The 23,732-nt window shown below is 48.3% G+C and overlaps 1 protein-coding gene across 6 annotated transcripts; it reads left to right on the forward strand.

Moving 5' to 3' along the window:
* The first annotated feature begins 1,087 nt into the window (after positions 1 to 1,087).
* Positions 1,088 to 23,731, forward strand: LOC102576041 (acetyl-coenzyme A synthetase 2-like, mitochondrial). 6 transcript variants are annotated; one of them, XR_001374023.3, is made up of 15 exons: positions 1,088 to 1,278; positions 1,697 to 4,262; positions 6,000 to 6,096; positions 6,838 to 7,037; positions 8,046 to 8,221; positions 13,676 to 13,828; positions 16,766 to 16,913; positions 17,590 to 17,727; positions 18,049 to 18,141; positions 19,196 to 19,308; positions 19,995 to 20,121; positions 20,847 to 20,974; positions 22,113 to 22,192; positions 22,739 to 22,860; positions 23,004 to 23,091. XR_001374023.3 is itself a non-coding variant. In XM_006268382.4 (15 exons), exons 2-15 carry the CDS (start codon positions 3,950 to 3,952, stop codon positions 23,178 to 23,180), a joined length of 2,049 nt encoding a protein of 682 aa, XP_006268444.2. In that variant the 5' UTR covers positions 1,092 to 1,278; positions 1,697 to 3,949; the 3' UTR covers positions 23,181 to 23,731. The 6 variants fall into 6 exon arrangements, 5 of the variants coding, with proteins under 5 accessions (XP_059579063.1, XP_014466763.1, XP_059579064.1 ...); XM_006268382.4 differs by having other exon boundaries at positions 1,092 to 1,278; positions 22,129 to 22,192; positions 23,004 to 23,731; XM_059723080.1 differs by lacking the exon at positions 23,004 to 23,091 and having other exon boundaries at positions 22,739 to 22,879.
* Position 23,732: the final 1 nt, after the last annotated feature.

The raw sequence follows: 23,732 nt of genomic DNA on the forward strand, positions 1-23,732 counted from the left end.
CCAACCTTCTTCCCAAATACTCAGCTTCATTTCAAACTAAAGGACAAACAGCAGTGTAGTTACTATCTAAGCACTGTGATAGAGGCTTGGAAGCTAAAGGGCTGGGTTTGGACTTTATAAGATTGCATGGTGCAGAATGTCCTCACCTCTAGTTCCATGTATGCACACGCTCTTCTTCTAAGCTTTTACTATGCACATAACCATGGACGCCCCCTCCTCTTAATCACAATAGGAATACACACTTTGCATATCAATATACCTCTCACACATGCATGCTAGATAGGTGCATGCTTTTTACTTACACACTAAGATTTTTGCATATTACATACACATTTTGCAAAGGCCATGCTTCATTTAAATATACAAATCACACCTGCAATTCAATTCAGCAATACTGCATTGATATGACAAGCTATAGAAATGCTGCCAAAGTATAAAGCAAAAAAAGGGCAAATGTATCAGGTATCTGGTAGCAATAGCTACACTGGGCCAGATGGGTATTTCTAACTTCATAGGGAATTATAAACCTTAGTCTGTATGGTTCTCACTAAAGACACAGTATGATAACCGACTGCTTCCAAAGTAATCAAGGGAGATTCCTTCTTCCCTTAGAAATTAGCCTGTGATCACATCTTAATTAACCTGCAGCTATGCATCTTGCATGTAAAAGTAGATAATGAGGAAACTCTTTGCCTTCTTCATAGAGTTTGGAACTTTGGATTCTATCTGGCACCCAAAACTGAACTCATTAGACTTGGGGGAAAAACATATGGTACCCTTAAATACAGCTATAAACAGCCCACATGGAAACAGAGGCCTTCAGCTGGGAAAGGTGGGATGATCTGAGCACTTTCTCTCTCTCGCACATTGGTGCACAGGCAGAGGCTGCTGTGTCAAGAAGGGATTGCCAACCTAAAATGAGGAGAGCAAGAGTTTGCCTATCTTACAGGGCTGCTGCTGGCAGAGCTGTGCCCACAGAATTATGGTCGCAGAGCCCCCTAGTGGAGATGTGGCATATGGCAACAAACATTTTTAGCTCCTCCCCTTCCCCGAATGCCAGAAGTTCTGCCGGCAGGAGAGGTTTGAGGTAGAAGAGGGAGTAGCTGATACCAGTCTCATGGGAGGGGAAGAAAGGAGCCTAGTGATACAAGGCATCTCTAGTCCTTCCTCTGGGACTGAAAATAGGTCACTGCTCCCTCTCCTTCTCCCTCCTTTCTGGCAACTCCAGGCTTGATGGGGGTGGGAATGAAAAACCCCTGGAGCTGCATCCCCACCTGGGTAAGTGGAAAAAAGGGACATCACTGTAGCTGTTCTTCCTGTGCCTCTTCAGATATAGCTGCTACCTGATCCCTCTGGCAGAAAGACCTGAAAGGCAAAATTGATGTAGGGGGTGGGGGCCAGGGAATGGAAAGAAAGAATGACTGTAGAGGTTGGTGGGGAAAAATGATATGGCTGGGCAGGGGCTTAGTAGCTCGTGGAGGGTGGGTAGATGGAGGACTGGGGACATCAAAAGAGCTAGAACCCTGTGGTGTGGGGAAAAGCAGGGCATTCCCTCCCCCCACACACACACACGGGGGGCTGGGCACAGAGTGCAAAAGCCAGCAAATAAACCAAAGAACAGATCTCATAAAAATCTGTCTTGGGGGAGTGGGTCTGACATGATTTTTTACTTATGCATGTTGGCATGTTCTTTCAGCCGTATGGATGGAGGCATTGGCTGTATCTGAGAGCACTCCCAGGAGCCGGGAGACATTCTTCAGACCACTTCTTCCCAGGCATGGAGCCTGTGCTCTTCTGAATGTAACCAGGCAGGAAATATTCCCATGCTGTGACCCAAAGAAGCCACTGGAGGTCACTGTTGCTCTTATGAAGAATAACTAACCCTGGCTCCTATGAGTAGATTGCTCATCTTCCTGACTTTTGCAGTCCTTCTTCCTCTAGTGCCTCAGCTTTTTTCCCTGCACTGCCTCAGCACAGAACCATAGCAGTTACTATCATTGTTGTATCTCTTCAAGACAGTAGAACCTGGGAGGTGCCCCAAAGGAGGCAGGCACAGCAGACAGTGCTGCCTATCATGGTTGAGCAATATTGTCCCTCCTCTGGAGGCCTGCCCCTCTGCCCTCTTTCACCTCCCCTTTCAGACACAGATTCCCCTTCTCACATTTCCCCATGCTCTGGCTTTAACCTGTCTGTATTTGGTATTCCTGCTTGGGGCCCAACACTGTCTTCATTTGGGCAGCCTATACCCAGCTACTACCTTTCTCCAGCTCTGTCCTTGCACCCTGTGCCTTCCAGCCTGCTTCTTCCACCTCACTCCATCCCTTCCTCCCTCCCCTCATAATCACTTCTCCAGCATAAATTGCTAATATCAACAGAGCTTTGGACAAGTAACTGTGATCCTGCCCCCCCCCCCCGCCCTTTCATTGTTCTAGCTATTGCTGCTGATCACTGCTTCCTGGATGCATCCTTGAGAGGTGTTGGGGAAGCTTCAGCCCAAATTACAGGAAGTACTAAGAAAGATGGTTTGGGGCCTTGCTGCTCTGGAGCAGTCCTCTTTACCATAGGGGTATGGGTTGTTGCCAGTATGTGTGGTACTGAACAGACAGATGTTCCTTCTCATTTGCTCTGACTCTTCTGTGCTCCCAGCACCCTCAGGACCATATTTGTCCTCTCCCCGTTTCATAGATTTAAGGCCAGAAGGGACCATGAGATCATCCTGTCTGACCTCCTGCATAGCCCAGACTGCAGAATTTCATTTACACCTAGAGAGAAGAAAATGGTTCTTCCTTCCCAATATCTCTGACGCCTACTCCAGATATTCCCAGCTGCTCCACACCTCAGGTTTCTCTTTCCTCTGTCTCCTACCATCCCTTCCATTCTGCAAGTCACCTCACTTTGGTTTTCCTGGTACAAAGACACTTTTAAATGCCCTCACAGGACATTTTTGCTCCTGTGTCTGATCCTGCTCCCTGTCTAGATGCTCCACTAACCCATGCCTCTGCTTCTTTTTCCCAAGTCCTGGAACAGCTTCCCTGGTCTTGCATTACTGATAGCTCTCCCCTTTGAAAGAAGTGACAATGCCAATAACTCAAACCATGTAATCTCTGATGCAATCACCGTATACATCTCAGTTATGTGGTAAGGCATAAATAGCAGTGAAAAGAAAGAAGAAGGTCCTTGCCCCAGGACACTTAGATAGACCACCAGATTAGACCCATGCTGCCTTGGATGACCAATCAAAGGTGCAAACTCTAGTCAGCAAAGATTTCCTGTCAGCTCCTTCCTTTAGTGACTGGAAAACTTTATGAAAGAACATTTTAAAGAGGCTGTTGAGAAAGGTGAGGAAAACTGTCTGGAAGAAAAGAGAAGGGGTATTGTTCCAAGTAGAAAAGCCAGAACAGTTTTGAGATTGGAAGAAGAATCCAAGTGGAGCAAACAGGCATGGGGCATGAATGGATACGATCAGTCCGCAGGGTGAACAGGGCTTTGTTCAACTTCTGAGCGTACAAGGTCAATTAATGTTGGGGCAAGGGGAGCATTTGTGCAGTGACACAGGCCAGTCTGAATCGTCTGTGGCTGGGCATGCAGGCACCAGCCAAGGTTGGCTCCAGTTCAGGAGCCGCTGTCGGGACTCAGATTAGCATGAAGGTTATTCCAGTCAGTTATTTCTATAGCCCACCCCTTTCCCCTCCCTTAAAAGGGATTGGATTTCTTTTGCTCATATTTGGGAGAGAAGAAAGACTGTGTGAGGAGGCAAGGGACCACCTCTGGAGCTCTCTGGCTGAGTGTAAGTTTGTAATTTGATGGTCAGAGAGGGGCACAGCTAACACAGCAACTCCTGCCCCCTCAGGGGCAAAACAACAGGTCCTAGCTTGTGCCTTATGCACAAAGGAGAAGTAGAAGTTCCTGAAGACCACTTCTAGCTGTGAAGCTCTTCTGCACTCGAATCATGGCCTGGCTGCTGCCCAGGCGTTGCTGTCTAAAAGTCTGTTCTCAGACCACTAGAGGCCCCTTTTTGTCCAGCATAGTCCGAGCCTGGAGCAGTGGGCCCCTGACAGCATATATGCCAGAAGCTGTTTCCTTTCCTGGATCAAGGAACCACCAGGGCCTTTACAGGATGTCAGTGGAGCAAGTGGATACATTCTGGGGGACACTAGGACGGAACCGACTCACATGGATCAGCCCCTTTCACTCTGTCCAGGACTGTAACCTAGAGCAGGGCCGGGTTGCCTGGTTCCTGGGAGGACAATTGAATGTAGCAGGTAAGTTGGAAGCCATAACCCCCTCTCTGTCCTCTGGCTTGCTGGGGAATCTGCCTGATCCCTGCCTCTTAGGGTGGATCCTTTTCACTGTCTCTGAAATGCTGTGAGTTTGTTTCTGGGACTGAAAACATAGACTCCTCCCTTTACCCAGTAGCTAGGGAGCACTTTATGGCAGTATTAGATTCCTGGTTGTTGACCCTTTCTTGGATGAAGCTAATTGTATGCACAGAAATCCTAAACAGGGGGAGGAAGAGTTTGACAACCAGCACCCAAGCAGCTGGGGGAGAGTAAGGGAAAAGAATGTAAGTGGGTAATAGCACTTCCCACTGAGTCCTGAGTTTTCCTGTTGGGTTTTCTCCAAGTCCTCATTGCAAGTAAATCCATGGCCTGTTCAGAGGTGCCTTCAGTGAAATGCTTTCACTAGGAAGAAACTGGGACTAGATAAAGCACATTCTGGTAAATTGTGAGGAATGAAGAACATCCCTTTAGATCCAGCTACAAGCTTAGCTTTTGGGAATGTGTTCTGATTGGCTGTGTAAGATTTGTAGTAGGTGTGTAAGAATGTGATTGGCTTGATGGGGATGAGCATATATCTAGTAATGATTGAGCAACTGCAGTTGGATGGTCATGCACTGGGGGGTTTTCTGCACTCACAAGCTAATCATCATTGGGTCTGATTAGTACCCTTTCCTGAGAGCCACCTAAGAAAATTTAAGTGCTAGTGGCATTATGACTCAGTAACTGATTCCCTCTGATTCGTTATTGCTGAGTGCTTCTTCACACTGCTAAATAGCAGCATTGCCAACTCTAAATACTCAGGAAGCATAACTTAGGGATCTTTTTATTTGCCCTCTGGGTTTGAGGCTTTACAGTTCACATTTTCAACCTTTTCTTTACAACTTTGAGAGCTAGAAACTTTCTTTATAATGAAAGTGGAGATTCCCACATGATCTCTGGGCTTCAAGAGCTGTGGTATTAAAGAAAAACATCAAATGTAGCTGAGGCTCCCTATAAAATTGCAAATAGTAGCAGCACTGAGGAAGGGAGGGTTACTTCAGTCAGAGAAGCTTGCTTTGGGAGACTACTTCAAAAGTCTTCACCACTTGGAGTCTGCAAAATTCCCTGGGACTCATTGCCCTGGTTCTGTCCCATCTCAGGTGACTGCATTCTTCTTCTCTCTATTCCCTCCAGAGATGGTCATTTCCTGTCCTAAACATCTCCTATGGAGTGTTGTTACACAGCTGCCTCAGCCCACTACAGAGGCAGGTACTTTCTAGTGGTAGGTGAAGCGATAACTGTGGATCTCTTCTTTGCCACACAGAACTCCTGTAAGAATTACTGAGTTAATATTTATGAGGCACTTTAAACATTTCTTATGAAAAAAAGTGGAGAGCATCACTATCACTTTCTGTTTAGTTCTGTTCAGTTGGTAGTAGTTTCTGTTCAGAAACATATTGATGGACAGTGTGGCTGAGCTGTTTGTGAGGGTGATGGACATGAACCTGGAGAGGTTAAAGGTGTGGGCATGGGGCTGGGATAGTGTCTATGATCTGAAGATTGGTCCAGCAGTGATGTGGGATAGGACCAGAAGAATACCAAACTAAGTAGCAGGCAGTGCCCCCCACTCCCTGAGACCAAATTGTAATCAGAGAACAGAGGTACCAGCGCTGGCCTTACATGGGTCAGTGAGGTGGAAGACCCTATAAACAGGTGATCCTGGTCAATATTCTGTTTCAGTGAATTGTTTGGATCGACATGTCCACAGAGCTCCGAACAAAGTGGCCCTGATCTGGGAGAAAGATGAACCTGGGAAAGAGGTCCAGATTACATACCGGTCAGTAGAGAGAGAGAGAGAGAGAGTGTGTGTGTGTGTGAGGTGCATGCAGTAGAGGAATCTGGTTGCACTCAGCTCACTTGTGGCAGGTGACAAAGGCACAGTGATTCCCAAGTACTGTGAGCATGTGACAGCACTCAGAAAATCAGCAGTAGTTGTGTTGCAGCCTTGCAGGACTGATGGAGGGGAATCCCAGATCTGGGACAACTTTCTTGCAGTGACCAGCCCCAGCCTCCTTTGGGCAGGCAGGAAGTGACAGCAGTTAACAGCATAGCGGCATTTTTGTGTAAGCACAGCAAGCCCTCAGGCTGCAGCAGAGGTAGAACCAGGAGGGCTTCCCCATGCCCCATGTTCCACATATGCATATCCCAGCAATAACGTAATGTTCCCAGTGCTCCATCTAGTCCAGTGTCCAGTCTTTGACATTGGACAAGAAGAAGGTATCAGACACCCCATGATGGAATAGTTGTCCAATAAGGAAGCTCTGGCTTAACTATCCACACTCTCAGTTAGCTGGAAATTAGTTATGTTGGTCTTTTAATGGGTGCCACCTCTTCTGCTTCTCAATGAACTGTCTGGATTGGCATGTTCACAGTTCTTCCCATTAGGAACTGATCTAGAGGAAGATTAGGATGTAAGGGAACCTCAGCCGTTCATTTCCAGCTCTAAGGTGGGATAATAGGGATGTTCCTGCTAGCCGTTGCAATTCACCTCCAATTACAAAGTGATTTCTTTGGACAGGGAACTACTGGAGTTGACATGCCGATTGGGAAACACCTTGAAACGGCAGGGAGTGAAGAAAGGTGACCGGGTCACTATCTACATGCCCCCATGCCCTCTGGCTGTGGCAAGCATGCTTGCATGTGCCCGGATAGGAGCCATACACATGTTGGTATTTGCTGGATTCAGCGCTGAGGCTCTAGCTGACAGAATCCAGGATGGTAAGAGTTGCCTTTTAGGCAGGACATGTCCTTTCATCTTTTCCTCTTTGGGAACAATAGTGATTCCTGTTTGACCAATGAGGCTTACAGTGACTGTACACAAAGTTCCCAGGCACTGAGGCTGTCCTTGGCCAACTCCTTGCCGAGGGGTCAGGTTGGGGATTTAGGGCTGAATCATGTGCTCACTCAGAGAACTTGTAAACTCACCTCCAAGCTGTAGCTTCAGAGCCACCTCACCAGAAAAGCTGGTTTAGAAAATAAAAACAGTGGTTAGGAAGCTAATTGAGGAACAGTCTGCAAAGCCTCACAGAGCTCATTCATGACTGCTAGTTGGTGTGGATAGACATGGAAGGAGCAGCAGGGGACATTCAGCATCTATACTTGCAGAAGCTCCCTAGCCCTAAGCAGAGTTCAGCAATAGCACTTGTTGCCCAAGACTGCCAGAATCCTTCTCAATAGCTGACCTTTTCATGGCAAGACACCCACCCATCAGGGATGATAGAGGAGTCCTGCCTTACTTCAGAGGTGGGAGGAGAGGACTAGATCCTCCCTAAAGCAAGGGCATGCACTAGAGGGCCCACCAGAAGCCTCTTTTCAGTCAGTGGGCTCTGGGCCTGGCTGCATCAAACCCAGAATTGTTAAAGGAGGAGTATCTGGGGTCTTCTTTTGGTGGGGGTGTGTTCTCTGCCTCAGGAATGGAAGCCAGGAAGTGAAATCCTGCCACGCCTAGGGTTGTATGTTACCTTGCTGCAAACATTCCTGAAAGAGGGAGAATGTCACTGCTCTTGTTTAAAGTGAGGTCGTGAAAAAAAAGAGCAGTTTGGGCCCGGGGGGGGGGAGGGGGTTGGAGAAAGAAAAATGAAAGTGGAGCAGGGAAGGATTTAGGCCATGGCATCAAAGTGATAGAGACATGGTGAGAATGACACATGGCGAGAGAGCACCTTCAGCTGGGCAGAAGAGAAGGCCTGGCAGCACTGCTATTAGTTTTCTCCTTTTTGTCCTCTCCAGCTCAATCAGAGACAGTGATCACAGTAAATCAGGGGCTCCGAGGGGGTCGGGTTACTGAGCTGAAGCAGACAGTGGACCAGGCTGTGAAATGGTGCCCGAAGGTGAAACGAGTTCTGGTTTCCATGAGGACCGAGCAAAAGGTTCCCATGTCAGACCTGGATGTGCCGCTGGATGAGGTGAGATGTTCTATGGAGCTACTAGTATATTCCTCCCTCTCCTCCCAGGAAGGACGTGTACGCTATGGCTAGGGGCAGGCATTCAAAAAGCCTGAACCTGAATTGATTCAATCTTTGCAGGTTAGTCTAACCTGCCTAGGCTGAACCGGTTTGTAACCGGAAAGACATCCCCTCTGGACTGAAGAAATGCAGGCACATGCCTGCAGTGGCTCAGGTTAGAACCTGGGGGGGGGAATGCTAGAGCAGCCCACCCTTCCCTTCAGCACTGCTGAGCTGAGGGGGACACGGTCAGGCCCCAGCAAGACGCTCTGATTAGGGAGGGTCCCCACCCCCACCCCTGCTGCAAGGGAGCCAGCAGGGAGTAACACAGCATTTAGCACCCCATCAAGAAAACAAAAGCCTCTCTCATTAGTTCAAGCTCTTAAACAATTTTTTCCAAGGAAGGAAGGGAGGGACATTACCAGCTGACCTGTTAATTAGCTTCAAAAAGCCCTAAGCAGACACTGTCCTGTCTGCCTTACACAGACATCTCTCAGCATTAGCTAGCATACCACATGCTAGAGAGGGGAAGGGGGTATCCCTGCTTGAGGGTGGTGGGAGAGTAGGGAGCAAATGGAAGCTAGGGAGACGTTGCTGTGCCTGCAATCTCTGCCAGAGCTCCAGCAAGGGAGCAGAGGGGAGGGGCCAGCTCTGCTGTGGAGCAGAGAGCCCAGCCCAGAGCTGTACAGCATCTGGGATGCCAGGGGACTCTGGTTGAAGTTAAACCAGGAAGGGGTCTGGGACAGACATTGCATAAACTGGTTTGACTCAGATCAGGTAAGTCTGATACTACATTCAACCAGGTTTATCTCAAACTAGTTTCAGGCATTTTCAAACTGGTTTATGTGTACTGAAAGTCTGTTCTGTTACAGGCTTAAACCAGTTTCTGATCACTTAAATCGGTTTATGGGTAATGTCTATCTCTAGCCTATGGGATCATGTCGGAGTCAGAACCTTGTTCTATACTGGGATGAATTAGGGATGTTGTTCTGTGGTAAAAACATGCATTAGGGTCTGGCATGAATGATCTAAAGGTTATTGCTCAGGCAAAGACCTGTCCCAAGAGCTATTACTCTGCTCTCTGGAAAGGATCATGAATGCAAGGAATGCTTTGTGCAGTGATAGTTCTGTGTGCTGTTGTGGTGGCAGTACTAATGAGAGCCTGTGGGAGTATAGGCAAGGTCTTGAAAACTCTGCTCCGGCACCAGAATCCTGCTGTGAAGCTGCTACTGTTGTTGGTCTCCCAGGTTTGGAGATGGGCCCAACCTAGGTATCTCTGGCCAGTCAGTCTAGCTACTTTGGCCTGTGGAAGTATCAAAACTCAAGGGCTGCCTATGGCACCTGAGCTTCTAGGCAGTCTCCCACCCAAGCAGTAGTTACTCCCAAGACTGTTTAGGTTCTAAAATCAAGTGAGATCAAGTATATTTAGTCTGTAAGGCCAGTTCTGAAGCACTCACTGCCATTCTGGTCTGGGCTTCCCACATAGCTCTTGCCATGCACCTCACTCCTGTGCTGTAGCTTCCCCTGCTAGACCACCTCTGAGCTCCCCATAAACATGGCTTTGCTCAGGTGCCTTGCCTGACCTGCAGCACCTCTGCCCCCCCAGGTGGGGGGCCACAAACACATCTGCTGACTCCAATTAGAATATCAGTGCTATGCAGAGTATAGGCAGTGATGTGGTTGGGGAAACATGGGTGCTCTAACTCCATCATAGGCAGCATCCACTGGCAGAATACTTTATCCCCCTGGACACTCCATCACTGACCTAAGTATGGCAGTTCTCAGACAGCAAACTTTTGAAAACAGATTTGACCAGGAAATTGGAGAACAAGAAATCACCCCCAGACTGTGTTGTGTTAAGTACGGTTTAATCAGGGACTACAGGATTCTTATCTTATTATTCGTCTTATCTTGTGACTCCTTTGTTCCTATAGGTTTACTGCTTGCTTGTTTGCTTCTCCCAGCACTGCATCCTTCTCCCTCCCCACCCTTCCTTGTCTTTTGTATCTTCTCTCTCCTTCTTACACTTTCTGCAGTTCTTTCACAGGCTCTGATGAAATGAGTTTTAGCTCATGAAAACTTGTGCTAGATCTATTTGTACCTTATAGACTACTTAGCTAGTCTATAAGGTACACACACACACACACACACACCCTCCTATATATTTAACCTTTGGATACAAATCTCCCCTGCCTTCAGAGTACCAGCTAAATAGTCTCTCAGCATCAAGTAATGGTCAACCTCAGTGCTGATTCTTTCTGCTGGGGTGTAATTATGTCATAACATTTCTATTACTTCCATTATGTTCTAACCAGAGCTGAGCTAAAAAGTGTTTCAAAAGAATTCTGTGATGGTCAGAGAACTAACTGTGTGCAAATAGCCTCTTCTTACTTAGTAGAGCTTTTCCGTGGTTGGGTTCAGGGTCAGAGCTGCTGACTAAGGACCAAGCTAAAGTGATTACCGCTTCTTCCTGTTGCTTAGTCTGCAGAGACACTGCAGCCCTGGGAAAAAGGAACTGGATTTTATTTTGAGTAGTGCATTAGCAGAATGGTTAATTAGGCCTTTATAGTGGGTTATGATGCCTGTGTCGGAAATAGCTCAACCAGAGGGAGTGTGTGGTACCAGCACTTCAGAACAAAAAAAATCATCACGTTACCAGGAAATAGAATACACCTAACCTAACATGAGTGAATTAGTAATCAAAGGGTGGGACACTGGAGTGCCATTTAATACTAAATTTTCAGGGTGTCTCTTCTTTCTAGAGTGGTATGACTATAGAGAAGGTAAGCCTTACTGAACAAAGAGTAGCAGGGAATTCAGTGGTTTAAGTACAAGTTGAGGTTGTTTAAGTATAAACAGTCAAAAAGTATGAGGCTAAATTGATTCAGTCTTTGCAGGTTAGTCTAAAATACAGAAATTAAGCTGGGAAACAACTAGACAAACATTCACTTTTGATTCAGAAAATGCAGTCTCATACCTGCAGTGGCTTAAGCCAGAAGAAGCCAAGGGGGGCACTGAAGCACATAGCCAGCATGGGCTGTGCATTCACTTCCTCTTCCTATTGCCCCTGAAGTCTGTGAGAGTTGCAGTCTGGAATCACAGCAGCAGGATTCTTCAAAGTTGCTCATCACTTCCTCTTCCTGCTTCCAGGTGCCTTTGGGATTTGTAGGCCACAGTCACAGCCAGTAGTAAGTTTTTAGCAGGGCAACTCTGCTCTGTACTTGGGAAAGGGAAGTTTGCTCTCCTCCCTGGTCCCAGACCCCAGCCAGGATTTGCCTGGCTACCACCCAAACCCTTCTCTGCTAGAGTAAATAGCCCAGCCCAGCCTAGGGCTGGAAAGCATGTTGGGATGCTGGGGGATTGTGATTGATCTTGAACCAGGAAGGGGTCTGGGATAGAAGTCTCATAAACCAGTTTGACCCAAATCTCATAGATTTCATAGACATTAGGGCTGGAAGGGACCCTGGAAGATCATCGAGTTCAGCCCCCTGCCCAAAGGGCAGGAAGTCAGCCGGGTTCATAGGATCCCAGCAAGATGAGCATTCAGTTTGCTCTTGAAGGTGTTCAATGTGGGCGCTTGAACCACCTCCGGTGGCAGGCTGTTCCAGACCTTGGGGGCTCGGACAGTAAAGAAATTCTTCCTTATGTCCAGCCTGAAACGGTCTTGTAGTAGTTTATGACCATTCGACCTAGTCGTCATCCCTTGGGGCACTCTGGTGAACAAACGTTCCCCCAGATACTGGTGGTCACCCCTGATAAACTTACAGGTGGCTATCAGATCACCCCTGAGCCTGCGCTTTTCCAGGCTAAAGAGCCCCAGGGCTCTCAGCCTGTCATCGTAGGGTCTGCTTCCCTGACCTCTGATCATGTGCGTGGCTCTTCTCTGGACTCTCTCAAGCTTCTCCACATCCTTTTTGAATTGTGGAGCCCAAAACTGGACGCAGTACTCCAGCTGCGGCCTCACCAAGGCCGAGTACAAGGGGAGAATGATGTCCCGGGATTTGCTTGAGAAGCATCCATGGATGCAAGCCAGCGTTTTGGTCGCTTTACTAGCCGCAGCATCACACTGCAGGCTCATGTTCATCTTGTGGTCAGTGATGACCCCCAAGTCTCTTTCTTGCATAGTGTTGGCCAACATAGCACTGCCGAGCCTATAAGGATGCTGCGGGTTTTTCTTCCCAAGGTGGAGAACCTTGCATTTATCGGCGTTGAACACCATCAGATTCTCGTCCGCCCGCTTGCTGAGCCTGTCCAGGTCAGCCTGGATCACCCGCCTGTCTTCTGGTGTGGATGCTTTTCCCTAAAGTTTGGTGTCATCAGCGAACTTGACCAGTCCGCTTCTGACTCCAGTGTCCACATCATTAATGAAGATGTTGAACAGTATGGGTCCAAGGACAGAACCTTGGGGGACACCACTGGTCACAGGACACCACGATGAGTGACTTCCATCAATTACTACCCTCTGGGTCCGACCCCTGAGCCAGTTTTCCAGCCAGTGGATCGTGGAGGACCCAAGGCGACAATTGGCCAGTTTCTCTAAGAGGTGATTATGAGAAACCAGGTCAAAGGCTTTTTTGAAGTCAAGATATATGACATCAATCTCTTCTCCCTTGTCCAGGTGATAGGTCACCTGGTCATAGAAGGAAATGAGATTGGTCAAGCAAGACCTACCCGCAACAAACCCGTGCTGGCTATCCCTTAAGATGTTAGCGTTGGCCAGTCCATTAAGGATGGCCTCTTTAATAAACTTTTCTAAGATCTTCCCCGGGATAGAAGTCAGGCTGATGGGCCTATAGTTAGCCGGATCCACTTTCCTCCCTTTCTTGAAGATAGGCACCACATTGGCCTTCTTCCAGTCTTCGGGCACTATACCAGAGCGCCAAGAGTTTTCAAAGATCCGCGCTATAGGCTGGGCTATGATGCTCGCCAGCTCCTTGAGTACCCTGGGGTGAAGATTGTCAGGGCCGGCTGACTTGAAGGAATCCAGCTTCTCAAGATGTTTTAAATTCAGGGCGCCCCTCAGAAAATGCCAGCTCTTAGTTTTTACTTGGGGAATTGTGTTGCAGAGAACGCGGACCATAGCAGGTCAGCATGTTCCTGACACTCTGCATTCCTATTTGAAATCTCTGGGTTTATCCTGTGAATTGTGTGTAAGTGTAGGTGTTTGCACATCAAACAGTGCTAGTATTGCATATCACCATCTCCCAGCACCCTTTAAAGGATGTCATGGCACCCCAGGGAGCAGCAGCACCTTGGCTGAGAATCATGGCTTTAAGATGTATAAAGCTTTCCAACCTGCATTTTGACCTCAGTAAATGACTTATGCAAGGTAAGAACAGGTATGGGGAGAATGGAAGTAAATCTGGGGGCTGTGAGGAGACCCCAGAATGAGAGTTTCTCTGCTTTCTGTCACAGGAAATAATGAAAGAGGACGTGTGCTGTGAGCCTGTTGCCATGGACAGTGAAGACTTGCTATTTCTTCTTTACACCTCAGGCAGTACTGGCAAACCCAAGGGGCTGGTCCATTCTCAGGCAGGCTACTTGCTCTACGCTGCCCTCACACATAAGGTAGGATCCTAGAAAATTATGGCTGGAAGGGATCTCACAAGGTCATCTAATCCAGTATGACTAAACCATCCCAGCCAAGATGGTAATGAGGGCCCAGTCATGCATGGTGGGGTTATCAGTTTCCTCATGCACATAGACAGCAGGTTGATTAGGACTACCAACCTGCCATGCCAACCACAGGAATTAAGCTACTTGAGCTAGAGAAGAATCTCTGGGCAATGTGGCTAAAGGTCAGTGCCACCACTAGGACCAGAACAGATCTGAGTCCAGGTAGCAGGGCATGTTCTCGAGCAGAGCTGGTGCCCAGTTGTGCTGCAAAGGCAGAAACCTGGGGGAGGGGATGTTCTGTGCGCCACATGGCCCAAATAATGACAAACAGCACAAGGTTTGAGGGTGGGAAGGAGCAGATGTCAACATCAATATGACTACTATATTTAGTTGTTTGTGGCTCTGTCTTTTCCCCGCTGTATTCGGAGACCGTCAGATCAGGCAGTGCATTACTCCCCAGCAAAAGAAAGCATTGTTACAACATCAAGTCACCTCCATCTGTGTGAGGAGACAGGGGAAACAGCCCCTGCCTTTTCCTTCTGTGCATATGCTCTGTCCCAGTTCAGTCAGTGATCTGCTTACAGGCCTAGAGGGGGAATAAGGGCATACTTACAGAGAGAGAAAGGTGTTCAAGGGTGAAAGTTCTGTTCCTGGTGGTAGCTTATAAAGCATTTAAGATTGGGGGTTGCCACCCAAATGGAACAAAGTATCTTTCAGAAAAGGTGACCTCAGATAAAGACCACCATATTACTGCTTTTTAGATACATGGCGAAGAATACATTATAAAAACATAGTGGAACACTTAGATGAATTTAACATATTCCAAATATTCACCCATCTTTCCTGGATTCTGATAACATTTCAAATGCAGATGTTGACAGAGAGTTGTCTTCTTCATTATTTCTATTATCAGTGTAGTCTAGCATGTTCATTAGTGTTTTTTATCTGACATTTTATTCAGGTCACTAGGGAGGCCCTGGACAAACCCCCAGAAAACTGGGGATGATACTGGGAGCTAATTGTTATTAGCCAGGTTGTACCATGCTTAAGTTTCTGAGACAGAAGCACTGGCTGCCAACTTTCCCAAGAAAGGGTAGGGGATGGAGGAGTCGGCTCCTGAGAGCAGAAGCTGAAAGCAGGGGCTACTCCTCCTAAGCAAGCATGTGGGGAGCAGGCAACACCATCCAATTCCAAAATGTCCATTTGAGCTCTACTTACCTCTGGAAGACATAACCCAGAGCTAGAAGTAATCACTGTTTGTTTTCTTCAGCTGGGTTCAGCAGTCTGGTGCTGACCTAATTATCTTAATTTAAACAAGAGACTAAGGAGGGAGAGTTTCCATTGGGTACATGCTGGAGACTTTCTCATTTGTCACCCTCCTGACAGCCAGGCTCTTCACATGAGCTGGAGCACTGCCACTCTGGCCTTGAAGGCAAATGGAGCACATCGTTTTTTAAAGTATGGTTAGAAATGGCAGATTGCGGAGCAACAGCCAGAATGGGCTTCCAAAAGATTTACACTGAGGAGCTTTTTTGGCATGGAGCAATGGGGAAATGAAGGAGCAGGTACCAAACCCAAGAAAAATAGATATTTCACTGGAAGACTAGCTCTGCAAGCTGGTGGGTGTATGGATATTCTGCCTCTCCTGCCACTTCAGCCTGGTATCAAAGGCCCTTATGGGAAGAAAAGGGAGTACATGAAAAAAATCTCCTGTACTCTGGGTCCTAGCGAGCGTGCAGAGCCAGGCTTCTGTTGTGGACAGGTGTGTTTTCCCCTGCAGAGACAGCACAGCAGCAGGAGAGGGAGCTGGAGCCTGTCTTGGCTCACAGGGCAGGGGCAGGGGCAGGGGCAGGATTTTGATTACAAGACCATTCACACACAGAGCCCATAAGAGAGTTTGTAGAGTTGGCAGTGGGAAAGAAACAGTAGCTTGGTTTTAAGATGCTGAAGTGAGAAAATTGACTACAGAAGTCAGTGAAAAACAAAGGAACCTGGAGAGTGACTGTTCAGAGAGCAGGACAGCTCTCTATAAGGGGCTGGGGCTCCATGGGCTGAGTTCCTTTGGTGTGCTAACACTTACCTCAAAGAACTGCCTTGCATTTATTTTAAATGACCTGCCTTGCACGTCCATTGACTATCCGCTTGTTCTTTTATTTTGAGAGGGATGAACCTCAGTGAGGCCCTAGACCCTCATTATTTGGCTGCACCACCTCACATCTCATCTCCTTTGCACTAAATAGCCCCAGTCTCCCCTTCTTATGAAAATTTCTCTAGTTCCCTAATAATCCCTCTTCTCTGGCTCTTCTCCAGCCCTGCGCTGGATGAGATGGGATGAGCACTGCCAATAGTTCTCTGTCCAGGACTACGTAGCTGATCCATAGAATGTCACTACAAAAGGGCCAGTGTCATTTATTATATAGCTGATCTAGCTCCTTATTTAATACGGTTGTTGCACAAAGACCAGATGTTTTTGCTGAGCTCATGTCTTTTTCTGGAGTAGTCTAGTTGCGTTATAACCCAGCAGTATGTAGAAGTGGTTCAAATTGTTCCTGCCAATGAACTTTTCCTCCAGCTAAGCTTCCTTTAGCTTTGACACTGCAGAATTAACAGGAATGGCCTTGTCTGAATCTATGCAGATGCCTTTCCTCAGAACAGCGACAGCCAGACCCTGGTCAGGACCCAACCTCCCTTGTGCAGGTGCTTCCAGAGACATAAGATACAACCTAAACAGACCCAGGCTGTGACAGATGGGTGTAGCAGAGAGGAAACAGGGTGATAGTTGACAGTGATGGGGTATGAGGACACTTTAATCAGAGCTATCACCCTCTGCAGGGGGGAGGGGGATTCTTTCAAGGATACAGCCCTTGCTGTCTGTTCTCTTGTGTGCAGTATGTGTTTGATTACCATGATGGGGATGTGTTTGGCTGCGTCGCAGACATTGGTTGGATCACAGGGCACAGTTATGTGGTGTATGGCCCTCTCTGCAATGGAGGTACAACCGTCCTCTTTGAGAGCACGCCTTTGTACCCTGACCCTGGTGAGTACTAAGGAGGCTCAGGAGCTAAGGGCATGGAGCAGGACAACTAGCTAAGAGGAGGTGGTGGATCTGGGGAAATGAGGGTGATCCTGTCTTCAGAAACACGTAGCAGCTGTCCTACAGGGACTGGGACAAACTATACATTATAAAAACTTTCAAAGTACCTTGCACTGAACCCTCTGAGTAGGGTGGTGATCTTGACTTCCATGCAGCACATGGGTGCAGAAGAGTCATGAAATTAATTCCCATCTCAGCCCAGGGAGCAGGGGTTCTCCCATCATATCATTAGTAGGGTTTGTTAATGGAACAGCATGTAGCAGGAACACAGACTGAGTTTCTCTTAAAGCTCAGAGGACAGGCAGTGCAGGGGGAGGCCAATTCAATAGCTTTCCTGAGGAAGGGTGTTGGCAAGGAGCAGAGCCAATTCTTCCCTCCTTTGGAGCAGGCTCTTGTGGAGCACATATATGAGGAGTCACCTTTGTCTGTGGTGCTGGCTGAACTCATTCCACAGCAGAGACAGTGAGCTAGATAGAGTGCTTCAATTATATCCCTGAGCTGGGCCAGCCTAGCTGAGACAATTTGTCTGAGTCCTGAAAGGACATGAAAACCAGGACTGTGTTGAAATGGAGCTGGAGGAGCCAGGTCTAGAGGTAATTGGTCCAGTTTCCCATTCCAGGACGTTACTGGGAAACAGTGGAGAGGCTACAAATTAACCAGTTCTACGGGGCACCCACAGCGATTCGCCTGCTGCTGAGATATGGGGACAAGTGGGTCAAGAAATATGACAGATCTTCCCTCAAGATCTTGGGCTCAGGTTGGTGCTGGGATGATGGCTGAGGATGGAAAGGCCACCACTCCAAGATGTAGATATGCTGCATTAGGGCAACATCACCATATTATGGGGTCAAAACTGCTTGGTGAGAGACCGTATATGACCAGGACTATAACTTGGCTCAGATCCATGATCTCAATGAAGACAGCGCATCAGAGGATACACAGGGCTGGAGGGAGGGACTTCCATAACTGGTAGTCATCTGTCCCTTCCCTCCCGGAGTCTAAGACAGCAGCCAGTCCCTGAGATGCTGTACTTCTGAATTATCCATTCCATGATATTTATCTGCCTTTCCCTTTGCAGTAGGAGAACCCATTAACACAGAAGCATGGGAGTGGTATTTCAATGTGGTTGGAGAAGCACGCTGCCCAGTAGTTGACACATGGTGGCAAACTGGTAAGAAACAAAGGAGATCCCTTTCTTCCCATTACCAGCACCTTTACAACTCCCAAGTCATTACCCTGTCTTACAAATAATTCTTGTGTACTACTCTGCAGTAGCTGCGATGATTCTCATTATACATCACCGTAGATGTGTTTGGCCCCTTAAAGAGAATGCCCAGCACAAGAAGCCTCTGGGCCCCATCACAAGATGGACAAATAAATTAAGCTGCATTATTTAAAACTAGGTTGGAGAAGCCCAAGATGAGCAGGACACTCCATCTAATTATCTACAGCAGGGGTTGGTAACCTTCTGCCAGCAGGGGCTATACTTTGTGATTCAGCCCCTACGGCAAGCCACAAGACTCTGCCCCTACCCCTGCCCCTGAATGACCAGCTGCCTTCACTTACCTCACTGCTGGTCTCCATCCTCTTTGCAGCAGGGTTAAGCACAGATGCAGTGGTGAAGCAGGCTGTGCTGTGGAGGAGAGAGCTGTGGAAGAGATTGGCAGCATGGTGCAGCACTATGCCACCAATCCCTCATACCAGTCTACAGTGCTGTAGCAGTGAAGTTTGGTGTTTGGGGCAAAGCTCACAGCAGCATCCTGCCCTTGCCCCGCACAGATCTGGGGGGCATACCCTGCCCCCCATGCTTGCCCAGGAGTGCACACGGCGGTGGGAGGCACCCTTCCCAGTCATGTCCCCCCCGAAATGAGCTGCTCACAGCTCCGTCCCACACCTCACCCCGGCTGAGCAGTGCCTGTTGGTGCCCGGGGCAGTTGCTCCACTTGCCCCCACCCTTGCTATGGCACTGCCAGCTTGAACCTTTGTGGACTGGATCAGGCCTTTTTACAGGCTGGTTCTGGTTTATGGGTCAATTGCAGACCCCTAATCTACAGCCAGCAGAGGGCCTGCCTTACAGCAAGCGTAGATGTGGGAAAGTCATCCTTTGGCACTATCATGCAACCCTAGCCAGGGTGAGGCTTAGGAACAAAGTGAATTTATCAGTATCTTGATGTGGCTTTCACTGTGCTCCAGTTTCATGGGTGTTATGATTGAATTTACTTCAGAAACAGGAGGCATCTGTATCTCTCCCCGTCCCTCCGACCCTGGAGATGAGATCCGCCCAGGTCTGGCCATGCGACCATTCTTTGGTATCAGCCCCTGTCTTCTGGATGACAAGGTACGATGCATACGTTATCTTAGTCAATGTTCTCAAGCTGCCCCATCCAGGTGAATGTAGAGGATCTGCAACTTTCACTCCCTCTAAATCCTGTCCATTCATTACAGCTGCTCCAGAAAGAAGATCTGTATTTAGATGAGCTGGTAGCTACCCCTTGTAGTGCAGCCTGTGTTTCTGCACTGCTCTCTATGGTGCCCCATCCTGGGAGGGGCTGAGGCTGGAGGAGTGAGGAGGTATTCCTCACAAACACTGCTTTGGGATATTCTGAACTGGTGGCTTCCAGCCCCTCAGTCACTGAAGAGAAGCTGTGCTTGAATGAAAGTGCTAATAGTTGTGCCTAAATTGAGCTGCTTGTGTCCAGAGGAGGCTGATGGGAGCCTAAGGCAAATTAAAGGAAGCAGGCCTGGAGAAGAGGAGCGGAACAGACTAGGCCAGGCACCCATTTCTTCTATCAGGGAGAACAGATTAATCCTCACTGCTAAGCAGTTGGATGGCAGAATGCTGAAAGGAGACTGTAGAGGGAGGTAACCTCACTGTTGGTGAGCTCCAGGAGACTGTCTCCCTTTGCTCTGCACATCTCTCCCTGTTAGGAGGTTGTTGTTGGGCAGATTCAGTAAAACCAGACCCATGACTAAGAGGACAGGTTGTCTTTGTCCACAGCTGTTCCTAAGGGTAATGTTTTCTAGGGCAACGTCCTAACAGAGAACGATGTATCTGGAGCCCTCTGCATCTCTCAGGCCTGGCCAGGAATGGCACGGACTATTTACAATGACCACAAGAGATTTTTGGAGACATACCTGACTCCTTATCCAGGTAACAACTTGTAGGGAAAGGAGAAGCAAAGCGGATCCCTGCACTGAGCAATGTTCAAAGCACATGGAAAAAAATATAGCTGCACTGGAACAGACCATGAGACCAGGGTTCAATTCCCAGCTCTACTGTAGTCACAACACCTTAGATAAATCTGTCATATCCCTAGACATCTATTCCCCTTGTGTAAAATGCAGACTGTGTTTCCTTTACTACTTTTCCTCTGGAACATAAGCTTTTTGGCTTGGGGACTCTTGCTAAGTTTGCGCAGTGCCCATCACAGTGGGCCCCTATGCTCAGCTGGGGCCTCCTGGTACTTCTGTCATTCTGTGTTTAGTGCCTCACCTGGAGGCAATGGGAGAAGCTCAAGGGAGCGTGGGTATTAGAAAATGAAGTAATAAAAAGGACTGAACCCAAAACAGTTGCACTATGACAACTATCCCAGATTTGGGGTGGAGAAGGGGAAGGCCAAGCAATGTATTCTGGAATTAGGGTGATAATGGAAAGTGATGTATTGCTGGGTGGATGAGGGGGAAGTCATGAGGTTTACTGGGGGTAGGGAGCACCCAGGCTAGGAAGCAGAGTACACAAGGGGAGTGCTGATCAGGAGCAGTGCTGACACTATGCTACAGACTGTAGGGGTATGAGATAAGAGTGCAACTTGCACAGTAATTTGCAAAGTCAGAGGCATGTGATTTCGAAAGGGTTCATGTTTCTGACTGCCACAGGATTTTTCTTTACTGGTGATGGCGTCTATCGTACCAGTGAAGGATACTATCAACTGACAGGACGACTGGATGATGTCATAAACATCAGCGGGCACAGGCTGGGCACAGCAGAGGTGGAGGATGCTGTGGTAAGAGGCTTGGGCAGGGGGCAATGCCAGCTGTCTGACCTCTGATGTGTAGGCAAGAGGAAGAGACGACGAGGGGAACCTCCTAAGGAAGCAGCATGAATAACAGTTAGAGAAAAGCCATGAAAATACAGACTCTAGCACAGGGGTGGGAAAAATGTGGCCCACGGGCCAGATGTGGCCCACCAGGTCATTCTATCCGGCCCACTGGGCCCCTAAAAATTTAGAAAATTAGTATTTATCTGCCCCTGGCTGCCTGTTATGCGGCCCTCATTGGCTGGCCAGAACTCAGTAAGCGGCCCTTTGCCCAAAATAATTACCCACACCTGCTCTAGTCTTATTCTAGGGGTGCCTGAGTTTTCTTCAGAGGGAAGCCATGTAGTGACAGCTGTGGGAGGTGGGATGAAAAGCATGGTCTGCTGCATAAAGCAGTCCCGCTCTGATTCTACCCAAGCTCACTGAGGTGGCAACGACAATGTGTAGCCATGGCTCCTGACACCTATTAGGACTCCTCCTACCACAGAGGCAACCACATGAGCATGTGACAGTTACCTTATTGCCTTCTCTAGAGGGGTAAGCTTTTCCAGCCAGAAGCCTCTCCAGGCTTGGTGAAAGACTACCCCCTGAGCAGTGTGCAGAGTTCAACTTTCCTAATGGCTTAGTACGTGGCTTACTCACAACTCAGCTGTTCTCCTGGGCCAGACCCTTGATTGATCATTCACGGGAGGAAAAAGGGTTAAGGCTGGGCTCATGCTGGAGATGGGCAAATCATGAGAGATTCAGAGAAGCACAGAAGTTAGCTGACCCTCAGAAATCTGCTTCTCTCTGGCTCTTTGAGAAGAGAGGACCTCACTGTTCTCTGGGGTAAGGCAGAACTCCAGAGTGGTGTCAGCAAAAGTATTACTGGACTTTGCTGCTGCAGCAGGGATAAAAGAAACAGGATGTGGGGTGGCCCCTAGAAGTAAGCTTAAAGCTGGAAGGGATGTCAGAGACTGCCATGGTTAGAAAGGAATAGGAAGAGGGACTAAGGGCCACATTGGTACCTCCCCCTCTCTCTCTCTGCGTTGCCTGGCATAGCCAGCTGTTAGTATCCAGCAGCACAGCTGCAGCCAGCCTGCCAGGTTGCTGAAGTGAAATGCAGACCTGTTTTGTTCCAGAATCAGCACGCAGCAGTGGCAGAATCAGCTGTGATTGGCTACCCTCACAACATCAAAGGAGAAGGTGAGGCACTCACTTACTACCATAGTTTCCATTGTGTGCTGCTGGGGACTGTGGTTGGAGGCTTCATACTCGGGTTGGCTGGGTGTTTAAATTTGAGCCATGGAGACCATGCACGGCCCATGTTCCTCTGTCTGTCTTCCCCTATAGTGATGCCCAGTCCATAGGGAGGGCATGGAAGTCAACACAAGGGACACAACTGAGTAGATTCTGCATGGAGCAGGAAAGGTCAAAGGCTCTGGCAGTCCTTTGTATTTAGAGGTGTCTACAGCTTGGGGTACAAAGGACCTGCCCTAGGCTAGTACAGAAGATGTACCTCCAGGATGTCAATTCCACATACCCCAACAGGGAAACACAGTGCTTTTGGAAAAGCATCAGCTTTTTACTGCCACATGTCATGGAGATGGTGTGGTAATGAACTTTAATGAAGTCCCAGCTGCATCTCAGCATCCACAGCTTATGTGTTGCTGCAGGCTGTGAAACATCAGCTTCAGGGTGTCTGAGCCCTGCATGACTTGGTACATAAGTAATGTCATCTGTTTTTGGCAGGGGTTTATGTGTTCCTTGTGTTGAAAAAGGGCATTTATATCTCTCGTGAGACTCTGACAGCTGATCTCCAAGAGCTGATTTCAAAGAAGATTGCAAAATATGCAGCCCCCGAGTATGTTCAGGTAACAGACTGCAAGCCTGGCCCTGCACCTCCTGCCTCCCACATACCTACAGGCCTGGCACAGCACAGCTGAAGCCTCTTCCCCACTACTCCTACCCTGGTTGCTACAGCTTCAGACTCTTACTCTACTCCCTTTGATCCCAGATCACGAGCAGGCTACCCAAGACCCGCTCAGGGAAGATTATGCGTCGTGTGCTGAAGAAGATTGTAGAGAACAAGGCCCACCAGCTTGGGGACCTGACCACCTTAGAGGACTATGAAGCTGTGCAGAAGATCATTGAGGAGCATAAATGCCTCCTGCAAGGGGAGCAAGGCCAGTAACAGCAGCACAATCAGCAGGCTCCCTGTTTCCTTTCCCTTCACTCCCACCAAATTGGCACCAGACACAGAAAAAGCCAGTTACCAAGCACCAGCGAGTCAGCTTCACCTGTCACCCATGGTTGCTGAAGACCCACAGTCCCCCTGAGAAGCTGACACTATCTGGGGTGGCAGGGATTGCTGCTGCAGGGAAACAGGGAGACATGTATCTGAGAAGTAGATTCCATAAGACCAGATGGGCACAATAGCAGAATGACAGGAAGTGCTTCCTCACTGGGCTGAGGGTGGGATGCCCTTACATGAGGCTATTATAAAGACATTCCCTGCCTGTAGCTAATGAAGGGGGCAGAGATTGGTTAGTTTTGGGATGGAGGCTTCCTTTTCAGCAAAGCTCCCCAGTCCAGTACACTCATGCATGACTGATGGCGATACCCAGATCCTCCAACTGCATTCTATTCTTCCAGCTGCTGTACAGCTGTGTCCATACAAGGACAGAACAGCAGAGCTATTCTGTCACCTCCCTAGCCTGGTTAATAAAATGCTGACACATTTAAC

This window comes from Alligator mississippiensis, chromosome 2 (genome assembly GCF_030867095.1).
Source record: "Alligator mississippiensis isolate rAllMis1 chromosome 2, rAllMis1, whole genome shotgun sequence".
Taxonomy (NCBI): domain Eukaryota; kingdom Metazoa; phylum Chordata; order Crocodylia; family Alligatoridae; genus Alligator; species Alligator mississippiensis.